The following is a 23,757-nucleotide window of genomic DNA, read 5'->3' as shown; positions in this document are numbered from 1 at the left end:
TCAACAAAATTAAATTGATGTGAATTGTGTTCAGCAACCCACTCTGCCAATGATAGACACTACTTCTGTAAAAAGTGTGCCACTTACTAGCCGGGTGTGTGAAAGTAACAAAAGCACAAGATAAACAAGAACATCATGTGTTTGGAAAAGATCTCTTAGCAATTGTATCCTCCTGCTCAATCATCTCACCTCCAGTAGACACCACAGGGTAATCCAGACTGCCTTTTTTCAAGCAAAGGTTACCGCTGTACGGCCAGATTGGCCCTGTGGTGGATGGCTGCCTGCAGATAGTCAACAGCGCGGTGAGATTGGCTCTGTGCCGTAAGATGGGCCATTTGATGGCTTATGAACTCTTCCAAGGTTTGTACACTGGCAATCATGGGGGAGCTGATCAAGCAAACCTCTTTGTTCCTGCCCACAGCCACACTATCAACCCCGTGTGGATTGAGGAGGTGGTGCAGAGCTCCCAGACCAAAGAATGGATTCTAGGGGCTCTCCTGTTGTCAAAATCAAAAACAAATGTGGTGAGAACCACATCTATGTAGGCAAATGTGAAGAACAAAGTTTAATTTCACAGCCTCCAATTTGTTGTTTATCAAAGACAGTTTCTTTTTCCATCTTCTGCTTGCCAAAGGGCTGGTAGATCTCTTGTCAGATTGACTGGCTACACAATTGGCTGATTTCTGCCCAAAAGTTCAGGTTTTGGCCATAAAATAGCCAGTATAGTCCTACCATCTATGATCTGGGCCCTGACCAAACACTGAACTTTTGGCCAACACTCCCCAAGATTGTGACACAACCACTTTTGCAATGGTATCTTGATGACAATTTGCCCTGTGGTGTATGGCAAAATCAACTTTAGGATAAAAGGATTGTCAACGGTCTCCATGTTCACTTTGTTACACATTGGAAAACTACTACCAAGACCTACCAAAATGTACTGTTTTTTGGTGTGTGTAGATCTGTGTTGCACCTCAACACTTTCTGCCACAAGATTGTGTCTCCACCAATCTTTCCACTGAAGTGCTCTTCCTGTGGCTTAACTCCTACAGTCAAGCCAGTATGATCCAGCCTTCTTATTGTTCTGACCTCACAATCATATTGGTGTGTAGAGGTCTTTGTCACCCCTCAACACTTACTGCCCCACTTTGGTGATCTTTGGCAGGGACAGTCTCCCCATTCTCCTGGCTTGAGCCTCGACTCTAGGAGTCAAGCCAAAGGAAGCGGACTTCAGTAGAAAGACGGGTGGAGACACAAGTATGTGGCAACAAGTGTTGGGCCTTGGGGTGCAACACAGATCTACACATAACACAGACAAACATGATGCCAAGGTCAAATCATTGAGATCAGCAAGGAGTGATTTTTCAAAAATGTCTCCTTGGATCCAGTGATGATATACAATATGACCATGTAAAACTAGTCTTTGGGTGAGTGTCACTGTGAAAATATGAGAATGGAAAAATTCAAAGATGAAGTGAACAGCTGGGTCCAATTTATAATTCCTCATTCAGAGAGCAATATATATGTTGGATCCAGAGTTATTGTGCACTGCTTCAAGACCATCTCATGATGTTATTCATATGGCATCACTCTTGACTCATGGGACTTGATCCAGAGTAACATACCAAAATCACGGCAAGCTTAGTAATAATATATTCATCCCAAGCTCCTTCAAGTTCTTCTTTAGATGAATCTCAAAAGAAAGGTCATCTGGCAAGAACAATGCACAGCAAATGGGTTTCAGGTATCAAGTTTCTTTTGAGATTTTCACACAATTTGATTGTCCTGCCCTCCCGGTAGTTGAGTGCGCTTATTACTCATTTGCGGTGTAATTTGCAAAGGCAGGCCTTAAGCTGACATGCGTTTTCAAAAGCTCACTCTATGAAGATCTTTCAAACAAACCCCACGTGCCAAACTGATCCCCATATCACTTATCACATGTCAAATCTCTTCAAGGCTGAGTAGCCGTTGAATGTTTAGTTCACTATCTTGCTTTGAAGACCTTATCATCTAGATTCTAAAGTCTTTTTTGAGGTGTTGATCATCAGTACATACCTGCTCAAATTGAGCCTATCTTTACATCAACACAAACCAGATCCCCTTCATGATCCGAATATCTGTAAGAAGAGAACCTTAAATACAATTAGGATGGGTGATAAAGGCAGATGAAGCAATTGATTAGCAATCCAGGCAACATCACAACTCAAGATCATATATCTCAGTATTTTAATCAGAAGCTAGAAACAGTTTTCAAAACATGAGCCTGTGATCAAATGAAAAAGAAAACAAATCAAACCCACAATTTTTGACATCTTTGTCTTTATGAGGGGTACACAAACATGAACACCCAACCTAAAAACCCATGGACAAAACCCATGGCAACCCCATTGTTTTGGGGGTTTTGTCCAATGGGGAAGCGAAAACCAATGGACAAAACCCCAAAAACAATCGGTTTGCCATGGGTTTTGTCCATGGGTTTTTAGGTCGGGTGTTCATGTTTGTGTACCTCTACACATTTTGATCCACTCTCTCTCTCATATCACTATCGGGAAGGGTAGGGACTAGGACGCAATTTCACATTTAAATCAATATGTATTACGTGTAGACCCGGTTTATCCTAGACAAACCTAAGGACTCCGTGGAGGAGGCATTAGGTCTTTTGGGGGGCCCCTTATCCGGTACGGGTAAGGGGGGTAGGACCCGGGCCTCGTAGATGGGGAGCTCTTCCCCACGACTTGGGACATAGGCCTGAGCCTGAGAACACCCATCTACTATGGGCCGGGTCGCCCATCATCTCCGACACCCCCCGTCTTGGAACTCATGAACCGGAAAAACGGGTCGGGGATCCATCATCTAGTGTCGATCACAATAATTGCAATTGGATCAGTAACTCTTTACAATCTTTCATGTCCTCCTCAGTATACTGTCTAATATAGAACTCATACGCCTTAGACCTCCACCGGCCGATCGCTACTATATCTCCCAATGACACCCCTAGGTTCCATCTGAGGGACGCTCCTCCGACCCGGAAGGAGTGGCCGGTGAGTTTGGTTTTTGACTTAGCGTTCCAGACCTTTGAGAATATCACCTGACTCCTAGATTTCGTGAGCACCCGTCGCAGGTTCTTCACCTGGTAAGAGAACAAGGCATCGTCTTCCGTTGCCCCCGTACACTGGATCAATCGTCGTAAGGCGCTAACTGGATCGAGCAGGGATCGTTGTTTTTGAAGGTGAATCTCTTGTACTTCCCCGACGGCCGCCGTCTTTGCCTCCCGAATCCTTATGGTACAGAATTCATCATTTGGGTCCCATATTACATCCTTTACTCTAACCTGGTCAGACGCATTCGGTTTCTTGAGGAGTTCACCCAAGCGAGCCATACCCCAAAAGGCAATCAATGCCACCGTGTAAGCTACTTGCTCCTCCAGGCATCCCCCAACTAAACTTTCCAACAGTAGAAACAGATGTCTAATCATAACTGGCTCTTTCAGCACTTTCCTTCCCTTTTGTAATTCCAGTCGCTTCGCCGTTGTCAGTAGCAGCTCGACTCGAGGTGTTGCTTCGTGCGGGTACCTCCGATTATGGTAGAGGTGCCACGCCTTGATTCCCGACAAGTAGGTGCGTATCGTATCAGCCTTGATCGGCACGTGATGCTTTCCTTCAGGATCCTCCGGTAGTCGTGGACCTGCCCACAAGACGAACTGATACAGGATGTCTGCATCGATGGGAAGTAGCGCCGTTCGAGGGATGTTAAACATCTTTGCGAATGCCACAAGCTTCGAAACGCCAGCTGTGTAGTGCTTGATCGTAGTCTTCGCCCAGCTGCCATAAAGGATGTAAGCCTTTACTGGGTCATCGTCTTCTTCAGCCGTACCGACTAGGAATTCTTTCATGTCGTTGTTTACTGGACAGCTCTCCGATCGATGCTCAAGTGAGGTGGTTGGGTTATGTAGCAGGGGGTTAAGATAGTTCTCAAACAGATTGCTCCGAGTACCGGAGGTGTTTACCACCCTCCCCCTCGCAATTCAGTTGAAGTAAGTGCATGTTGTTGTCAACATGGTCAAATGGGTACAACACGGCAAATTGGGTACGTAGAGCTAGTGGCGTTTTCATTTCAACAAGGAGCCTTCGGATGGGGCAATACAAGTCTCACGGTACAAACTGTTTACGTCCCTGAAACACTTGAACAAGTACAGGTTTTAGATCGATCGGAACCTCGATCACCACACAATCCTCCATAGGTAAGACTTTCCCGATGCCTCTGGACAACTCATCCGCGTCATTACTAGCTGACTCTACCCTCTCTGCCTCGATGTCACAATGCAGATCTACAAGCAACCGTTGGATACTTTTCCACTCCTCGTTTACCGCTCTGTCCCTAGACTTATGCTTCAGGACCACACATTCCGATGTTGTGTTGTCAGTAAGGACCTTTATCTTCTTCCCTTTCACATCGTGGGTCATACTTACCACCAGCAGACCTAACCGGATAGCGGCAGTTTCTGCCCATGCTATTCCTCCCTTTTCCGACACTTGCAGATGTTCTTTCCATCCTTTGAGCAACTTAAACTGTGCCCATTTTCTGCCTACTAAGATTCCTATCCCAAACGATGTCGCGGCATCACCAACCCAACCTACATCTGTAGTTTCCACACTAGGGATGATCCGCCTCGCCTCAAACGTAGCTAAGGTGAGTTTCCATTCCATCAAGTCTATACGTGCATCGCCTGGTAATGTCCTCCTTGCTGACAAAACTTTCCACTCGTTTTTCCATTTGTGTAAGCTTGACATGTAGCATACCAGGTTAGATACTATGTAAGATGTGTGGACTAATCTTCCTACCAACTTCTCGGTTTCCTTAAAGGTAAACGATCTGTTGGAAACCAAGAAATAATCAATCTGATCCTTCCTTTCCTTCAATTTATCTTCTGGCAGCCGGCCTGTCCTCTCCAAGGAGTTCCACACAAAACCAATGTAACGCTGTTCCGCTCCGAATTCGTGTACCTTTTCTTCATTCGAGGCGACTCCCATTGAATCACTCAACGTTACGATGTCCTTTACCGTGGTTTTGTTCTCGACGTCTTTGACCAGTAAGTTGTCTTCGACCCAAAGAAACGCTCCTTTTAACCCAAACACTTTCTTTACAATCCTCTTCCATAGATCCGCAGGTCGGCCAAAAACACCGCACCCTGTAACACCACCAAACTGTACCCTACAGTCCAGCCATAATCGATTCTGGAGATCCAGGATAAACAGATACCTCCACTGCGATGGATGTATTGGAATTTGCCTATAGGCTTTTTCCCAATCAAAAATGGCAAGTACTATTCTTCCTTCTTCTTCACTAAAAAACTTCACAATGATTTTGAAATCGTCCCAAGTCGTGTCGAAATCCTTTTTATTCACTAGGCTGTTTACTGACGGGGTGTCCTCTGAATTCTGTGGAAAAGACATATCGTTTATGATTCAGAAAGAGCCGTCGCCGTTAATCACGCTCCCCATCGGGCTGGAGCGAAAGAAACCAATTTTCTTGAACACTTCTTCATGGGTAAAAGGACCGAATATTCTTCCTTCTCTATGCTCTTTTGCTAACGTATTTTTAATTTTCTCCGCTTCCAACAATGCCGATTTGTGGTTCTCTGGTGTAAACCACCTACGATACCCCAGAGTATGATCCGGAATACCCTGGTGAAAACCTCTAATCAGGCCTGCGATCACATCCTCTGCTTCAGCCTCGAGCCCGCATTCTTTCGCGAGCATGCGCCATTCGGGGATCTTCAGTCCGCAAGATACTACTTCTGTTGGCCATCGCGAATCATACGAACTCCCCGAGTTAACGTAAGCTTTTAACATACTCATGTCTATCTGACGTTGTCCTGGTCGTTGCGTGATCTCCACCACATCAACCTCAAGGCCGACATTTCCATCAGTAGGCTGATCGTCTGCCTGTCTCTCCTTGCTCAGCCTCCGAGGGCGCGTCTCACTAAAGTAATCGGCAGGACAACGGAACAGGGCACATGAGTCAGATTTCACAAAGCCAAGAAGGTGCTTATTGCATTCATCAACACAAATAAGCAGGTACTAAGATAACACCAAAAGTCGGCTAATGTCTGCCTTTAAACTCCTTAGGAACAAGGAAGATCTCATATTCAACAGTAGACATGCCTTCACATTGTAAGGAAATTGTATAGCCTCGCAGGAGATACAAACTTAATCGGGGCTACCGCCACACACACACAGAAAGGTGGGGATCTCCCTTTTCATCACTCGGGTAAAAATAAAACGTGGGTGGAACAATCAAGGCTCTTCTAACCGAGGGGCTTACATTTGCCTCCCAGCAGGTCCAGCATTATCTCTTGCATCACCTCGACGGTCATCACGGTCTCTTCGCCAATTCTCCCGGCGGCGACTAGGGCTCCCTGCCCTCGCACCATGGTTTCCACCGTTCCAGCTTCCTCTGCGGCCTCTGGCATGACCACTTCTGAACGCTTGCCTTCTATCGTCAAAGTTGTTAGGCGCAGAACCTCCTGGGCCATCATACACCGGCAAGTTGTTGTAAGAGTGATGGTTTGAGAAGCTGTGAGAGCGTGGCGTCGGTCGGTTAAAGGATTGATTTCCTCCCAGGCCGCTAGAGCGGCTATCTACCCCAGTGATTGGGTCTACGAAGGCTTTGGCCTCTCCATCCGCATAAGGATTAATCTCCTTGAAGGCGGGCAAGAAGTCCTTTAACCTCTTGGTTTCCCTAACTGCTTCGCGTTCAAGGCGACCATCTCGTATAGCAGGGTTGGCGACTGACCCGTCCGGTAAACGAAAGGTCATCACCGCGGTTCGTACAGCTAGGTCGTAACGGAATGCAACCGGCCAGTTCGAATTTTCTCGTTTGATCGCATACACATTCTCCTTGTGGCTTCTGAATTTAACTGCCAGTTCTTTCCACTTGTAGTATTCCAGATAAGCGATAAACAAGTCGAACACAACCACCCATTCACCGAATGTCATTTTCCATTCGATAGGAACAGTGAGACCGATGTACGTATCTTCCAACTTCTCCTTCACCGAACGTTTACGGAGTGTAGATTGCTGAAGTAGGTCTTGTCTCAACCATTGGGTGTTAAACACGGAAAGGGGGATGTATGCGTCTAACGTCGCCATCTTGGTAGCAAAGAACTTCGATAAGGAAACCAGGCCATGAGACTCAATGCCTTCCTCACTAAACTTGATGGTTTTGTTGGAGTTTGGTTTGTCTTTGACCACTTCTTCATCATCGTCAACAGTGAGATCAAAAGGCCCAAGCTGTGTCGTGGACGGTCGTTTAGCCGGAATCGCGGCTGATCCTGGTGTCACACTTGCAGACTCGGACAAGGTCGCTGCAGCAAGATTGTGACCTGCTAGACTGGTGTCTGCCACATCAGGACTCAAGGACTCTTCGGCCGCTTCGGAAGATGCATTCTGGCCGCGGGATGCTGGGGCATTCTGAGTGTTAGGTGTGGGTTCTGCCGTTTCCTTTGAGGTACCTCCTGGAGTCAACACTACCAAATCGAAGCCACAGGACTGAAGCCATGTCTTAATAGCGTCAGGCAAACATTCGTCTATCCGATTCAGGATGGTACTAGTACCTGCCATAAACTTCGGATGGGCAGCAGCGGATGAAACTGATGGCACTACGCGTCGTAACCCAAAGGTACACATTCGTCAGTATCTATTCCAGATGGCGCATATCCGTTTCCATCTCCATGAGGCATCACTTCTTCAAAAGCGGCATCACGGTATGTGGCTTCGCTAAAGCGGCATCACTTTGAGTGGGGAATGTAACGAAGCTTACATGATGTGCCATTCACAACAGTTTTATTTATCACTTCTGCCGCAATAAGAGGTGCCGGTACACCTTGCGCGGGATTGACAAGAGGTCTTGAAACGGCAGCCGTCGCCGGTATGGTGGAACCTCCGGAGCTATTTGCTGAGGATGCTGCTTTGTTTCCAGACTCTCCGCCGGGGTTGGCTGGGTTGGACGTTTCCTTCCCTGACAAGGGTTGACCATCGTCTAGGTTTGCTCCCGCAGGTTCGCTGATAGTCGGTGGGGCAGGGCTGGATCCCGCAGGTTCGCTGATAGTCGGTGGGGCAGGGCTGGATCCCGCAGGTTGATCCTTAGACAAAGTGGATTGGCTACCCCCTTTCTTCCCTTTCAATCCTTTCCCCTTAGCGATGGCAGCTTGGGTCTGGGAGGTCATGTTGATGTTGGATAAGCCTACGGATGTGGTTTCTCCTTGCGTCGAAGCAGCCGCGTTTGCACTCGACACGGACGCGGAGTTGCCGTTGATCCTGTCACTTGTCCTCTTCACTTGAGAGTTGAAGTCCTCGATATCTTTAGGTGCAGACATGTCTTAGATTTAGGGAGTACCCAGAAAATTTTCTGATAGATTATAAGTTTCCGGGTGTTTGTGTATTTTGAGAAGATAATGAGGAATCAAAAAAAGAAAGATTTATTTGCTGAGAATAAATTTCGACAAGTGAGTGAGAGAGAAGACGGTGATGATGAGGTGAAAACACGCTCGTGGGATATCTGGGGAAAGGAGAAGAAGTTGGCGATATGGGAATGGTCTGTGGAAAAAATTTCCACATGGACCCTGACTATATGCGTCCAACTTACAGCTATCCCGCTATAAGGATAGTCACGTGTTTCCCTCTGATATGCGTATACGTGGAAGCTGATGGAACCGTCGTGCCTTTGGGCACCATCCACCATCAACAAATAAAAAGTATTGCTTGTTTTTTGATCATAGGCCTATGAATTCACAAAGGAAACTTCGCGCGCATACTTATGTCGGGTAAAAATTAAGTTTTACTCAACTTTTACTTTGACGTTTCTCAAAATAGGATGATCACAGAGACAAATGATAGGTATTCAATTTCCAAAGTCCATCATCAACAAACACACACCAAAAAAGAAAAAAGAAAATTCTACACACATCTAAGACTATATATGCAGATAGATATACAAAAGACCAAAAATCATTTACAATACACTCACTTCTAAACTCACGTATTGAAAAAAAAAAGATGAGAAGAAGGAAAAAAAAAGAAACCAACAAAATCATGAAATGTAATATCAAAAATTCAAATAAGATGATAAAGAAATCATGAAAAGCAAAAAAGAGAAATTCGAAAAAAGAAAAGACAACAAAACAAAACAAAAAACTTAAAAGAAATGATAAGTCAACCTAAAACAAAAGGTAAAGAAGATATCAAAAAACAAACAGTAGCAAGCTGAATGGATTGCCCAAGTAGTAGGGTATTTGAGCTACTTCAAGAAACCCTTACTCTGAGCCTAATTCTTCATACTCGTCAAAGTAGGAGTAGTAGCAGTAGAAGGAGTAGGAGTCGAATTAGCCGAATTAGCCTTAGTAGAAAGCGTACGTCTTGAGGTGTTTACTATCTCACCATTCTGATCGACCCAAGAAAGCATGAGGGATCACCCAATCAGTTAAAGAAAACCAAAAAAGCTAGATCATTGAAATGAGAAAAAAGAATCCTAACCTCAGTGACTTCATAAACATCATCTGTAGTACGAGATAACATATATTGAGATTGCATCTGTTCAAACACGCTGTCTTCTTCTGTTCGATCTTTTCGAGGAGTAGCCGGTAAAGGTGAAAAACAGTCCTTAAATTCACTTAGATGAGGTGCCATTGGAATCTTATTCTTCGTACCACTCTCCCAAGGAAGTGGACTGAGTAACATCACATTTCCAGATCCACTATTATTGATAGACCATTGAAAGACACCACAGGCAGGTGATTGAGATCGACCGCTAACCGATTGAGCTTCAGATCCATCAGGTGAAGGGATCGGAATCAATGCAGGTGAAAGGAATCCTTCGGTACGTCTGTTGATTCCGATCAAAGGTGGTGGTGGACAAGTGAGTGAGAGAGATGGTTTGGGTTTCCCTAACTTTCCTGGTGATGATCTTTTAGGTGAAAGGTCTGTTGGATTAGAAAATGACATGGTTGGAAAAGAAATTCTGATTAGTAAACGTCTCATCATCGGTGTTGAATTGTAGAAAAAAAAGTTAAACAGGAAAACAAAAAACCGTCAAGAAAACCAAAGCTGAGACGTTGAATTTTACTTACTTTTAATTTCAGAAAGAGGCATCTTTAATGAAGTTTAGGATCCGTTTCAAAATTGTGTAAATCTCCGATAATGAACGGTTGGAAATCGATAATGGAAAAAAAAGACTATTAAATCCAAGAAGCAAGCTAAATGACCAAATTGCTCTGTGTGTGTGAATTCTAGTGGATCAGGATCTTGTAATCGTACGAAGAAAGTTGATAATCCTTGAAAGAGACAAAGAGAGAGTCAAAAAAAACTCAATCTGTGAATAATAGTCGTCCAAATAAAAATGAAAAGTAAAGGATAAAGTGTTAAGTTAAAATAAAACTGTCTGTCACAGAAAAGTAAAAATGAGATTTGAATCTAAAACCTGAGAAAAACAAAGGGTAGGAGTTTAGAGCACAAGATCTCGATGAAAAGAAAGAAAAAAAATGTGAGGTTTTTTGTGGAAATTTGAAATGGTGAAGTAAACTTTTAATGTGAAAGATGTAGAAGTACAAAATCTAGGTGAGGAATTGCTTGGTTTATATATCCCGAATTGATGAAGACTCCAAATGAAAAGATTGTTAGGTTCTAATTGACTGAAAGGTTCTTTAGTTAATTCGAAATCTAACTCCACACCCATCCTATCACTACTCTCTGTCCTGGTGCCTGATCGTACTTTGATCTTTGATTTCTCAAATGAGTTAAGGAACCGAATAAAGGTATTGAACAGGTCCGGACTAAAAACCTTTGAGAAAAAAAACTCTTCAATTGATGATCTTTATCTTGACCTTGTCCTTTTGCATGTCGACCATCAAGTTGCTTCGTATTTCGGAATCTAGGCCAGAAGAATGGACAAACTTGTAAAGCTATTTAACAAGTTCTCGCATGGAGCTTTCTAGACGCGCGCAGTACATGTAGCTGAATACGGGGGTCATCCAGACAATCATCAAAGAAACTGAGAGACTCGAGTGGTGTTTAAGCTTAGTTGTGATTCAAACCAGCATTTCTTCATCTGCTCAAGTTGGTACATGAGGCCAAAGCGAGTCAGGTAATGTGTTGAAGACGAGGTCTTGATCACCTTCTGAACAGCTCGATGCGCATTGATCGGAAGGTTGATGGCTCGCAGACTTTTCTGAAATTCTTTGACAATTTTTAATTGATGTGAAGGTTTTATTCTAGCGTTAAAGAAGTTCAAATGATGATCAGATGTCTGAAAGCGAAGGATGAATGAAACATCGAAGGGTGATCGAATGGTGAGGATACCGTATCGGTATCGGTATCGGTACAGTACCGTGTCAGATTAAAGTTGAACTGAAACTCCAAATTGAATTTTAACAAGTCACAAGAATGGAAACGACTTCTGCTTCTCCTCCGAATCCTGGAACCTGAAAGTCAAAAAGCAAAATGCAAACCCATCAACAAATTACTTATCGTCAATTCCATTCCAATACAATAGGACCACAGTCAGTCAGTTCAACCAATCAATCTCCTTCTAAACCTTGCTACTCAATTATCTTCTTACATACTTGATTTGATTCTGTGTGACTTTGAAATATCAGACATCCATTACGAGTCATTGCTCATTGTGATATTGTAAGACCCAAGAAATTTTTTGAATTAGATATGATATTGAAGAGATATAAGAAGTTTTGATTTGAAGTTTGGATGATGGATGGGGTTTGTAGGATGCTGCTTATGCTCAATTCGAACAAGTCAGATTAAAGATCGCACCTGAAAAACCATTAGCAGTCCAACAATGGAAAGGATGTAAGTGAACAACAAATCTTGTAAAAAAAAAGAAACAAGTCAAATAACTAAAACAAAACCCTTCTTTTGGTTTTGGTCTTGATTTTTGATTTTGATTAGTGATTGCTGTAAATTATCCAGCTAGAGAATTTGGGATCACAAGACATCTACCATTTGATGAAGCATTAAAGAAATGTCCGAATTTGATATGTGTTCATGTAGCGACCTATGCACAAGGAGATTCCGAAACCGAAGCTAAATATCATGAAAACCCAAAACCAGAGACACATAAGGTAATTCTGAACCCAAACTTTGAATCATTGATCAACTTATTATAAGAAGACTGACGGGAAAAACTTGATATTCTTTGTGGGGGGCGGGGCGTTTCGAAATACATAGGTTTCATTAGATCCATATAGAAGAGAATCAGTTAAGATTCTCAAAATCTTTTCTGAAAGTTGTGATTTAATAGAAAAAGCTTCAATCGATGAAGCTTTTTTAGATTTCTCAATTCCAGTTCGAGATATACTTATCAATCGTTATTCAGATTTACTTTCAACATCAAAGACTAACAACTTGGATGATTTCTTACCACCTCCACCTCAATTGGATTGGAAATCTACAGAACATAATCTTATTTTAAATACATCTGATTCAGAAGTGGATGAGATGATGACGACTACTTGGACAGATGTAGCGTTAATGATTGGTGCTGAATTGATGGCTCAGTGTCGGAAAGCTGTCTTTGATCAATTAGGTTATACATGTTCTGCTGGAGTGACGTCTAACAAGGTATGTCAATTAAATCTTTTCTTCAACATATCATCCTACTTGAACTGAGATGGATTTGTCTAATCGACTTAAAATTTCAGATGCTAGCCAAACTTTGTTCGTCCTACAAAAAACCAAACGCACAAACCGTTCTCAGACCATCCTGTATCAAATCCTTCTTACGCGATTTAGAAGTTTCCAAAATCCGATTCTTAGGAGGTAAACTAGGTAAATCATTAATCGAACTGATTCACCATCCTTCTCAAGCAACAGCAGCAGAAGAAGAAGCAGAAGAGTCAATTCGAACTACTGTAGGAGAAGTATGGAATTTAGATTTAAGTTTGTTACAAAACAAATTAGGTGATGAGACGGGAATGTGGGTTTGGGAGATTGTGAGAGGGATTGATAAGACTGAAGTGGAACCGAAGACTCAGGTGAAGAGTATGATGTCGTCTAAAAACTTTCGTCCTTCGATATCGAGTTGGGAAGAAGGAGTAAGTGACCTAAGATGGATCTCATTGTCACTTTGTTTTTGCTTTCGAAAGATGGATCTAGTTGATTGATGGTTAGGAATTGGGTTGGTTTAGATTCATTGGTTAAGGATCTTATCTACTGATCTGTTGGCTCGATTAAATGAAGCTAGAACTCTAACTCCAGGCATATGGGTAAGTCTTTCATCGATACATTGATGGATCTTTGAACTGACGATATTTGAAGTGGTAAATCATCCATCTGTTTAAAAAGCCTAAAACGATCGTGATGCATAAACGAGATGGGAATTATAATTCGACAGCTAAACAGATTGGATTCCCATTTACACAGAAATTAGATCGATTGTATATTTTTAATTTAGGACAAAGACTTTTACAAGAGTTTGTGATCAAGGAGAATTCAAAGAAGAAAGAGTTGGGTAAGATTACAAGTTTGTGTCTTGCTTTTCAAACTCTTGAAAGACTTGAAAGTGGTCAACAAGGGATTGAAGGGTTTTTTAAACAGGATAAAGGAGTAAAGGATTTCAGTAGGTTGCTGAAGGATGGAGCTGGACAGTCATTAAGGAATGATCCTCAACAGGGTTCTGAACTTGGAAAAGAGTCGAAAGAAGAATCAGTTAAACTTCAAGGCAGTTCATCAACCCTAAAACTTAAACCCGAAGGAGTCTTGACGAATTTCTTTAATCCACCTAATCCTACAACACTTTCTAAATCCAGATTGGAATATAAATGTGATAGATGTGAAAAGATGATCAGATTAGAAACCCGAGAAGAATGGAAAGAAAGTCAAGAAGAAGAAGAAGAAAGGTTTCATAAGTTGAAGGTTGAACATTCTGATGAACATTTTGCAAAAGATTTGTGGAATGAAGATCGGAGGGTGGGTCCTGAAGAAGAAGAAGAAGAAGAACAGCCTAAGAAAAAGATGAAGGTTAGAAAGAATGAAGAAGCAGATGAAGAAGATGAAAGTAAGATGAAGAAGATTAAGAAGAAGAAGAAAGGAGGAGGGATTGATTTGTTTTTTAAACCTGTGGGTGAAAGTTCTGGTAGGGGTCAAAAATGATAGGATTTTAATCTTTCTGGTTGGGATCATATTGATTTGGATTTTAAAAGGATCATTAGATGAGAACTCACTCTGTATGTATCTATACTTGTCTTGTATTTTTTGTTCCTTTCCTTTGAATGGATTGTGAAAGTCAACAGTTTTCTTGGATTTGTATCAATTTTATTAACCAGATTAAATCCTCAGTTTCTGGACATATCAAAGGAGTGTTTTTTTTGTTCATGGTTGTTAAGTTTTGTTATTAGGAAGTTTGGTTTTGTGTAAAGTATATTGAGTTTAAAGTGATTTGTTAATGTAGTAATCTATGAATCTGATGGATGATGGTCAAGAAGATTTGCAATTTGGGAGGATGTTTCAAATATTTATGAATCACCATTGATGTTATAAGACTGTGAAGCAATGGTCTGATGGTCTAAGTTGAGTTATTGGATTTGGTGATGATAAGAATGTTCTGGAATGAGTTTATGTAATCGATTCTATCAGAAAGCTTTAAAAGAAAAATAAAAATATTGCTGAGCTGGCAAAGTTCACTTTACTTTCAGTCATCACCATCAACTACCACCTAATCAAATTCAGAGATCATGAACATCAAAAAAGAAAAAGAACATCAAACACAATCAGAAACACAAACAGAAACAGAAGAAACAGAAAACCAATCAGTCTCAATATTACCACTACCACCACCATTACCACCTAGAACACAAACACCTTCATCCACTTTTAAATCTCATTCAAATCATTCAAGCCATTCACATTCACATTCACATTCACATTCAATCTCACAATGGGCTATCAATCATTTCTTACCTAGTTCTACTTCCACTTCAAATTCAACTTGGCCACCTGATGAATGGTTTGAACCTTATTCTCCAAAATCAAATCATCATTCACCTACTTCTTCAATCACCACTAGTACTTCAACACCTTCTAGTTCTTATCCAAATGAACTTGTTCAAACTACAACAAACTTACCTCGTAGACGATTACCACCTAAACCATTTAATCTATCACAAGATAAACCTATTACTAATCGAAGTTTATCTCCACTCTCTTCTTCAATCTCAAAGATTAATATCAATTCAGATCATCAGCCAACCGAACCAACAAATCATTCAGATTCATCTACCACTACTAATCATACCATCATCATGGATTCACCATCAAATACCATCTCATTAGCACCTATCATTCACTCATCTCATACTGATTCTCAAATCAATACAGTCTCATCACCATCACCTTTACATTTATCTCAAACTCACTCTAATCTTCAGGTTCCAAACGATCAATACTTCATAATGGAGTCACCAACTAACACAATCTCATTGGCTCCCCTTCAATCAGAACAATCAACTCATGAGGCTTCATCCGATCAACATTTCGTAATGGAGTCACCAACAAACACAATCTCATTGGCTCCCCTTCAATCAGAACGATCGAATTATGAGACTCCATCCGATCAAAACATTCTAATGGACTCACCAATGAACACCATCTCATTGGCTCCCCTTCGATCAGAACGATCTGAGTCAAACACATCACTTTCCTCAACCTGTTCACCTTTGATGGAATCACCCACAAATACCACTTCATTAGCACCTACCATCCAAACTGAACCATCTCATGAAACCAATCAATCCACCCATCATCAACCCGATCTCACAAACCAAACACCACCCGTAACACCCACGATACCTAATCTGATCCACTCGAGACCTTTACCTTTATCACCACCTAATCTGACTCCTCTTACAACACCTTCTACTCCTTCTTCTCTTAATCAATCTTCTAGACCTATCCATGGTTTTCAGCCTCCACCTGTACATCCAGATCTAAGACCTTCCACTCCATCTTCTAAACACGTCTTTCATCCTCCACCTTTACATCCAGATCTAAGACCTTCAAAGACCGTTAAAGAAACTCTTGATGCTCATCTCTATCGTTCTCATGATGGACATCGTCAAGTCAATCAATACATTCTAAAACATGGTATGTCCTAGCACTCTACCTTCTTTGTGATTCAGAACATTAACCATTGTTTTGGGTTTGGATGTTGGATGAACAATCAAAAAAAGATTTAGGTAGAGGATCTTTTGGTGCGGTTAGATTAGCTGTGGATGCTCAAACAGGTTTAGAATATGCAGTCAAAGAGTTTTCAAAAAAAAGGTTAAAAAGAAAGTTTGGAAATGTATTGGGAGGAGGAGGAAATGAAGGAAATGAAGATGCGCTTCATTTGATACGAAATGAAGTAGCGATCATGAAGAAAGTGAGTGTAGTTTTTTTCATAACTTTCCACCGATTTCTGTATGACTGATCTGTGTAATGGGTGAATGATAGGTTCAACATTCTAATATAGTGAAATTGTATGAAGTCTTGGATGTAGAAGGTGAAGATAGTTTGTATATGGTCATGGAATTTTGTAGAGGAGGTCGAATTGAAACTGGAATTGAAGATCATGAGTTGATTAGACGTTATTTTCGTCAGTTGATCATTGGAATTGATTATTTACATCAAAATGAGATCATTCGTTCGTAAACGTTTCATCTGTTCTTTTCACCCCGAACCCCCCCCAAAAAGAACTCAAATCACATTTGAATTAATGGAATTTTTTTGGAATCTCAACAGATCATGATATTAAACCGGATAATATTTTATTATCATCTGATCGTAAACAAATCAAGATTGTCGATTTCGGGATCTCTGCTCTTTTCGAATCATCACATCAATCACAACCACAACAACCCAGATTGATTGGAAGTCCAGCGTTTTTGAGTCCTGAACTACTTACTGGTAAATCATCCGGTGGAACTGAATCTGATATTTGGGCTATGGGTCAGTGAGTTAACTTTATGTTTTTTTGATCAAGTTTGGGGGTTCTGAGGATTGATTGGGTTTTTTTTTTGGGATGGTTGAATGATGAATTAGGTGTGACACTTTATTGTATGGTTGAAGGAAAATTACCGTTTGGTGAGAAAGGTGAAGCTTTAGATTTGTATCATCAGATTCAAGAAGAAGCGTAAGTGTTTTTTTTGAAATCATTCAATTCAACCGAACCCTCAAAGAAAACTAACTGAGTTTGAAATATGATTTTTTGTTTGTTCGTCTTTGTTGACCCTTGTAAAGTCCATATATTCCAGAAACATGGGATCCAAGATTAATAGATTTGATAGCCAAGATGTTAACCAAAGATTCCAAGAGTCGAATAAATTTACAAGAGATTTCAAGTCATGTTTGGATAACTGATTCAGGTAGATTAACGAATTTGAAGTTATTGAATGGATCATCATCATCAAACAATCAAAAGATTAATAAAAACCATTCGGAGGTCGAGTTGAGAGAGTGTTTGAAGATTGGACTGACGGATCAGTGTGAACGGTTTAAGGAGATTGTGGAGAGTAGTTTGAGGATTGGGAGAGGGAAACGGAAAGAGTTTTTGTGAGTGAATCTTTCATTCTTTTTTTTGGGTTGACGGGGTTCTTTGGGGGGGAAAGGAGTGACTGATTTGGTTTGATTTTTTGGGGGATTGGGGTATTTATAGTAAGGAGTTTTATAGACTTTTAGGTGAGAAAAGTGTTTTGATGATTGAGAAACATCATCATACTTCTTCGAAATCGTGAAATGAAGATGAAAATGGAGAAAATTTATATAATATGTGAGTTCGGAGTAATGAACTGATTTATTCTTTTGTAGAATCTCTTTTTGATAGTTAATATTAACTTTTTTGGGGGTTTTTTGGTTTTTTAGATCTGATTGAAGGTTTCTTGGTATTTCAAAGAGATTGAAATGTAAGAAACAAAAAAAACTCGATGAACATTTTTTATAATGAAAAAGATTTGTATTAGAAAATCGAAAATGATTTGATTAACCAAAGAAAAAAAAATACGTGTGTAGGATTAGGTTTGGTTGGAAAAAAAGGATTGGGGTTTTATATATGATTTTTAAGAAGAAGAACAAGAAGAAGAAGAAGAAGAAGAAGAAGGAGAGGGAGTTGGTTTGATTTGAACTATTATATATATTTTAAATACCAAATACCAAAAACCAATCATTTAAGATTAAGATTTTTGATTTTTGATTTTTGATTTTTGATATTATTCTATGCATTTTTTTTTAAAAGTTTTGAAAGTTTTGATAACATCAATTTTTAACTTGGAGAGTTTTTTTTTTTTTTTTGATATTTCTTGTTGATTTGGTATAAATTTTATTTTATGAATATTTTTGATTCTCAATTATGTACAGTCAGTCCAGATTTGCTTGACGAGTCGAATTTTTATTATTATTGTTACACAGCAATACAGCTATCTTATAAGCATATGTTTATAAGTTTACTGAATTTCAAGCTGGTGCTGTTGACCAAATCGGAACAGCCCTCAGCTAGATTACCATCACCACCTCCCTTTCATCTTTGATCAACTTCCTACCACTGTTTCAATTCCCAATTCCCAATTCCCAATTTATTCCTGAATGCCTGCTAGACAAACCAGAAAAGAACGCGACAAAGAAGACGCCAATCGAAGAGAAGAAGCGTAAGTCCCTGGAAAACCTTTCGTTTCCTCAATTTCACTGAACTAACAACCGATGTCCTCTTTAGTGCCATGAGACGTGCAAGGCAGGCTGATCGAGGTGGTCTCAGCCCTGCGCGTGGCTGGGGTGGCACCCCTTTCTATCCCGAAAAGTAAGCGATTCTTTTGAATCCATTTCATTTGAGCTTTTGATCACTGATGACCTTGAAACCGGTTTTCTAGACCCGGTCACCACTGGGAAAATGTCCAGTTTGGACAACGCAAGTATCGCGATATTGAGCTTATACACATGGATTACTCACGTCCGCAAGGTTCGCAGGCGTTTCTATGTCGCCTTCATCCTGCTTGTAAGTCATGTCATCAATTTCCCTCCCCTGTCTTTGCCTGAATCGTTCCAGACAAAGCTGATTCTTGAATGATTCACTCTTAGCTCAACCGACTCCAGGGCCAGAGCCTAGTCACCGAGACCCAATGCTTGGCCAAGCTTCTGGACAGCAAACTCAAGCTGAAAGTTTGCCAGGTAAGTTGTTTCTCTTACTAATCAAAAATCATGCCAAAGAACTAAGCTGAGATCTCTTTGACTGTAGTTCGACATTGCCATGTCGATCTCACCTGTTCCCCCAGTCCCCCTCCACCGCCAGCTCAACAACCTGAGCCAACGCTTGCGGAAATGGAGAGAAATAAACCAATGCGAGCAAAACTTGGATTTCACGTTTACATCCCAAATCCGCTCACTCCTGCCGACAAACGATCTGGAACGCCTCAAACTTACATCGATTACAACACCACCAAGGAGCCATTCGATATCCTGGTTCAAGTTCATGGGGTCCCACTCCAGAGCTTGAAGGATGCGCTCTTTCAACTTTGCGACCAACACAAGAAGGCATGTGGACGTCTACTCAAGCTCGCTGACCAACATGGTCAGGTGATTTTAAAAGGATATGTAAGTAATGGTGGTGTTTTTGGCAAGTCACTTATGCCGGTAATTGCAAACGAAACAAATTTCAACGATTTCAAGAGAATGGTGATCGACAAGACTGGAAAAGAGATTGGTTTCCGTATTTTGATGGAGAACCCAAAAAAGGTAGCACGTACCACCTCCAAAGTAAGTCACACCTTTCTTTTTGCCTTTCTTTGATTGACTCTAACATGTTTCTTGATTTACCTACCAAACAGGAAACCCAATTCGATCAAGCTTTGGTCCATGTTGATCCTGATGCATTGGATTCGGCTCGACATGATGAGCTTGAGATGGATGTAAGTAAAGTTCTATCTAATTATGCTTTGACATGTATACTGATTGATCTGCTGGAAAAGACCATCGGAGTTGCCTCAACTTTCCAGGCTATACGAACCCAGCTGATGGTCAAGTATGGTCATGCTTCAATTGTTGGAAAGGAATGCATGGGATGTGTCAACCCCGGCAATCCTACCCAGGCGATGCACCTCAGCCACGCTTCAATGGACATCTGGGCAAAAGCGATAGTAAGATTTCACTTCTGTCTTTCTCCAAAGTCATCAGCAATATTGAATTGACTTGAATCAATTTCAAATAGGTTGCAAAGGTTCCAGGTGTCAGTATAATGAAACCTCCTCATGGACCTGAATTCGTCTGGTTGCCCATCAGCAATTCGCAAGGAAGATCCCAACCGTTCTGGCCTGCACCACCAGCTCAATCCACTTCCCAACCCCCTCCCTATACCAGCGTCCCCATAACCAATACCCGATCAGATTCACCTGCTCCTAGACCTCTTCCACTATTTGAAAGGTTTCTTGAATTTGCCTCAATTGACCCGAATGATCAAAGAACTCGAGATGCTTTGATATTGAACGATTTGGTAAACTTTGAGATGTTTTTGTCCCATCACCTCAGTATCGAGAAGTTGGAATCGCTTGGGTTTGCTTTTGGTCCCGCTCTGCGTCTCCATGAGAACGCACCTTTGTATCGAGATCATCTCAAAAACCCAACCTTCTAATAGGCTCTCACCGCTCAAAATAAATGTACTGGATCATTATGTAAACATTGTATTATTCAAGTAGCCACAGTACACTACGATATCTATTAACTGTTTTCTCTTCATATCATCTCTTCAGTTGTATCTCTAGTTGTATCTTCAGCTTATTTAGTAATGAAAATTTGTTTTTTAGTGCAAAAACAAGTTCCTCAAGCAAAAGTGCACAACAAGCACAATAATGAGGTACTTATGCCGTTGCTCACGCCTTTTACGGTCTTTGTAAAAGGGTAGATTTACTTTAATAATAATTTCTTGTTTCCTTGCACCCTTTTCTTTTTCTCTCTAGTAGCGTTTTCTTATTTTGTCTTTTACTCTCACTCGCGCCTTGAGGAGACACACGGTAAAAAAATGTTTAAACTGAAGAAGCATTTTGCCATGACAACTTTCTTCAGCTAGCATATCTTTGATTTCTTCAAACTAGTTAGTGTATTTTACAATGACACGACTTTTTCTTATCAGATGTAAGACTAATTTATTTCATACATTTCTTGGCCTATATCCACCAGTTATGTATAAGCTAGTAATGAACGAACTGGTGCATATATCACTCATGACCCTCATCATACATTCCAATTTATCAATAGCTTCAGCAAAGAGCCCGTTTCGACGAAGGGTGTCCTTGAAGACCTTGAAAGTTTGTTCGATTGGGTTAAAGTCGGGGGAAAAGGGTGATAAATACACTAAAAGTACTCCTGCCGCCTCACATAGCGCTTGAATCCCTCCACGGCGATGGATGGTGGCGTTATCCATTACCAAGACAGAATTTCGGTTTGGGTAAGGCTGCATGACAGGAAGCTTTGACAGGAAGTTTGTCAGCTTACTATGATTGGTCACATCTAAAGAAAATAAAACAAACACACCAGGACATGTTTCAAGAATGCCTGGAATTCATCTTGACAGTAACCATCAACTTTTGCGTTCACTGCCAACAGACCCATCTCACATATCGCAGCTAGCACGCTGTAGTGACGCCCTGCCCTTGTACGCTTCAATGCCTTTGGTCTTTCGCCTTTCTTTGACCTGACACGATCATGTTCCACATCCTGCGGTCGAAGACCCGATTCATCTAAATGGAGGTTAGAAAACATTAGAATCAGTATGACATCCTCTTAAACAAAGAGAAGATGACAATGGACACTCACCTAGGAAGACTAGGAACTCGGGTGGCATGTGGCAGATCTCACCGGAGTAGGCTGCTCGGAGTTCAGGTGATTGATTGATATCGACTTTTGATGCTTTGTGAACGGTAAGAAAAAGGCGTTCTTTCAGATCGTTCGCAATAGTTTGACGACAAGCAAGTAGATCGGTGTGATCGTACATTGCTTCTTGAACCTCATCCAGGAATAGAGTCGGATCAGCCTCGATAAGTTCAATCATAAAATCTCGATCATTGTCAGTGTAGAGAGTGTGACGGCCTTGTCGTTCGTAGGTTTTTGGATCTCTGACTACCGCATGAGTACGGTTGTACAGATTCTTCCATCGTAAGAAAGAGCTCGGTGAGATTGATGTAAGCAGATCTTCATTGATGGCTTTGATCGTTTGTCCAGCTAGGAATTTGTTGAATGCAATTACTTTAAGTTGGGCACTGTATTGAACAAACATAATTCTTATATGATATGAGATGAGATGGAATAAATGGAAGGTATCGGTGAGGTTGTAGAAGGTATTGATGAGGTGGTGATGGTAATCTAGCTGAGGGCTGTTCCGATTTGGTCAACAGCACCAGCTTGAAATTCAGCAAACTTATAAACATATGCTTATAAGATAGCTGTATTGCTGTGTAACAATAATAATAAAAATTCGACTCGTCAAGCGAATCTGGACTGACTGTAATTTAAATAATATGAAAAAAAAGATTGTGTAAAAGATTTTGTTTTAATAAGAAAAAGATTAAAGATGAAGAAGGTTTGATTGTGAAGGGGTTTCTTTGGTGTGATATAGGTTTATATAATTTTTTAAGATGTGTATATTTTGTAAATAATAATAGGAGATGAGTTGTTGAAGGTTCTTGTTACTGTTTTTTTTGTTTGTATTGATATTGTTTACATACTTCAAACTTGTTTGAAGTAAGAAAATTCAGATGGTCATTCCTGCAAGTCTTTTGTGGTGCCAGACTCAGTGGATCTGATTGATCTTGTTTTGTACACAGTTGGATTTTGGTAAGGATGGAAGTTCAATTAGCAGTACCTGTATAATATAGGTTACCATATCTGAATATAAAGTTTCTGTAGATGAGGGTTTTTGGTTATGGAATTTGAAAGGATATCATCCAAGATTATCAAACAAATGAAGGTTTTGTGGAAGAGGAAGAGGAATCTACTTGAATGAGATGACCTATTGGACTTACAATGTACTATTTGGATTTTGAAATGTCAAGTTTCTATCATTTGTACTTATGAAGATCATAAGGAAGAAAGCTTATAATTCATGGGCCATATTCCCCAAAGGGATCAATAACATCATGATAGTGGTCTGTACAATATAACAAAAATGTTTAACTTTGAATTTAAATAACACAATGTTAAAAATGTAAAAATGTAACATAACATGGGAAAAAAATCTAATCATAATAACAAGTAAAAATGAATACAATTATAATTATCAGACATGATGAATGAAAAAAATCAACAAAAGAAGAAAATAAAGTTTACAAACAGAAAAAAAAGTTAAATTGATCATAAAATCTTTGGTACAAACAATTTTGTTGTGTTTTGAGAAGATTTTTTTTTGTAAAGGATAAAATTCAAGAATTCTTTTTAGTTGAAAAAAAAAACATAATCATAAACTCAACCAAACAAAGATCAGGGTGTAAAGGCTGGTCTTTGAAAAAAAATTGATTATTTGAATGATAATGGTCTAGAGAGAAAGATTTTCAAAAGAGAAGATGAATAATGATGTGGTAAAGAACTTAAATGGTAAATTCTGGTCAACAGGAATGATGTCATCCAATTATTGTGAATGGTATTATAACAAATCAGAAACCTGGTCTGTTATTACAGACATTTTTATCATGCATACCTATTATACCTATTATTCAATGAGATCTCCGTCAGTGAATAACAA

General features: G+C 40.5%; 4 protein-coding genes across 4 annotated transcripts; 2 read left to right on the top strand and 2 right to left on the bottom strand.

Annotated features, from left to right (window-relative positions):
* Positions 1 to 6,320: 6,320 nt before the first annotated feature.
* Positions 6,321 to 8,377, bottom strand: MELLADRAFT_91867 (uncharacterized protein; the record flags this gene model as incomplete). The annotated part of the gene is made up of 2 exons (XM_007414831.1): positions 6,321 to 7,660; positions 7,822 to 8,377. 2 exons carry the CDS (start codon positions 8,375 to 8,377, stop codon positions 6,321 to 6,323), a joined length of 1,896 nt encoding a protein of 631 aa, XP_007414893.1.
* Positions 8,378 to 8,878: 501 nt separating this feature from the next.
* Positions 8,879 to 9,629, bottom strand: MELLADRAFT_72913 (uncharacterized protein; the record flags this gene model as incomplete). The annotated part of the gene is made up of 2 exons (XM_007414830.2): positions 8,879 to 9,441; positions 9,534 to 9,629. The coding sequence occupies one exon, from the start codon at positions 9,092 to 9,094 to the stop codon at positions 8,879 to 8,881; it is 216 nt and encodes a 71-aa protein (XP_007414892.1).
* Positions 9,630 to 11,442: 1,813 nt separating this feature from the next.
* MELLADRAFT_117712 (uncharacterized protein) lies at positions 11,443 to 14,485 on the top strand (the record flags this gene model as incomplete). The annotated part of the gene is made up of 8 exons (XM_007414877.1): positions 11,443 to 11,554; positions 11,651 to 11,684; positions 11,777 to 11,858; positions 11,958 to 12,130; positions 12,237 to 12,629; positions 12,710 to 13,102; positions 13,196 to 13,273; positions 13,353 to 14,485. The coding sequence occupies 8 exons, from the start codon at positions 11,496 to 11,498 to the stop codon at positions 14,157 to 14,159; spliced, it is 2,019 nt and encodes a 672-aa protein (XP_007414939.1).
* A 1,724-nt stretch (positions 14,486 to 16,209) lies between these two features.
* On the top strand, positions 16,210 to 17,179 carry MELLADRAFT_38940 (uncharacterized protein; the record flags this gene model as incomplete). Its single annotated transcript, XM_007414878.1, has 4 exons — positions 16,210 to 16,425; positions 16,497 to 16,686; positions 16,785 to 16,991; positions 17,085 to 17,179. 4 exons carry the CDS (start codon positions 16,210 to 16,212, stop codon positions 17,177 to 17,179), a joined length of 708 nt encoding a protein of 235 aa, XP_007414940.1.
* Between the last annotated feature and the right edge of the window lie 6,578 nt (positions 17,180 to 23,757).

This window comes from Melampsora larici-populina (assembly GCF_000204055.1).
Source record: "Melampsora larici-populina 98AG31 unplaced genomic scaffold MELLAscaffold_46, whole genome shotgun sequence".
In the NCBI taxonomy this organism is placed as follows: domain Eukaryota; kingdom Fungi; phylum Basidiomycota; class Pucciniomycetes; order Pucciniales; family Melampsoraceae; genus Melampsora; species Melampsora laricis-populina.
Note: the sequence above shows the minus strand (reverse complement) of the source record. Positions and strands in the feature narration are given on the sequence as shown.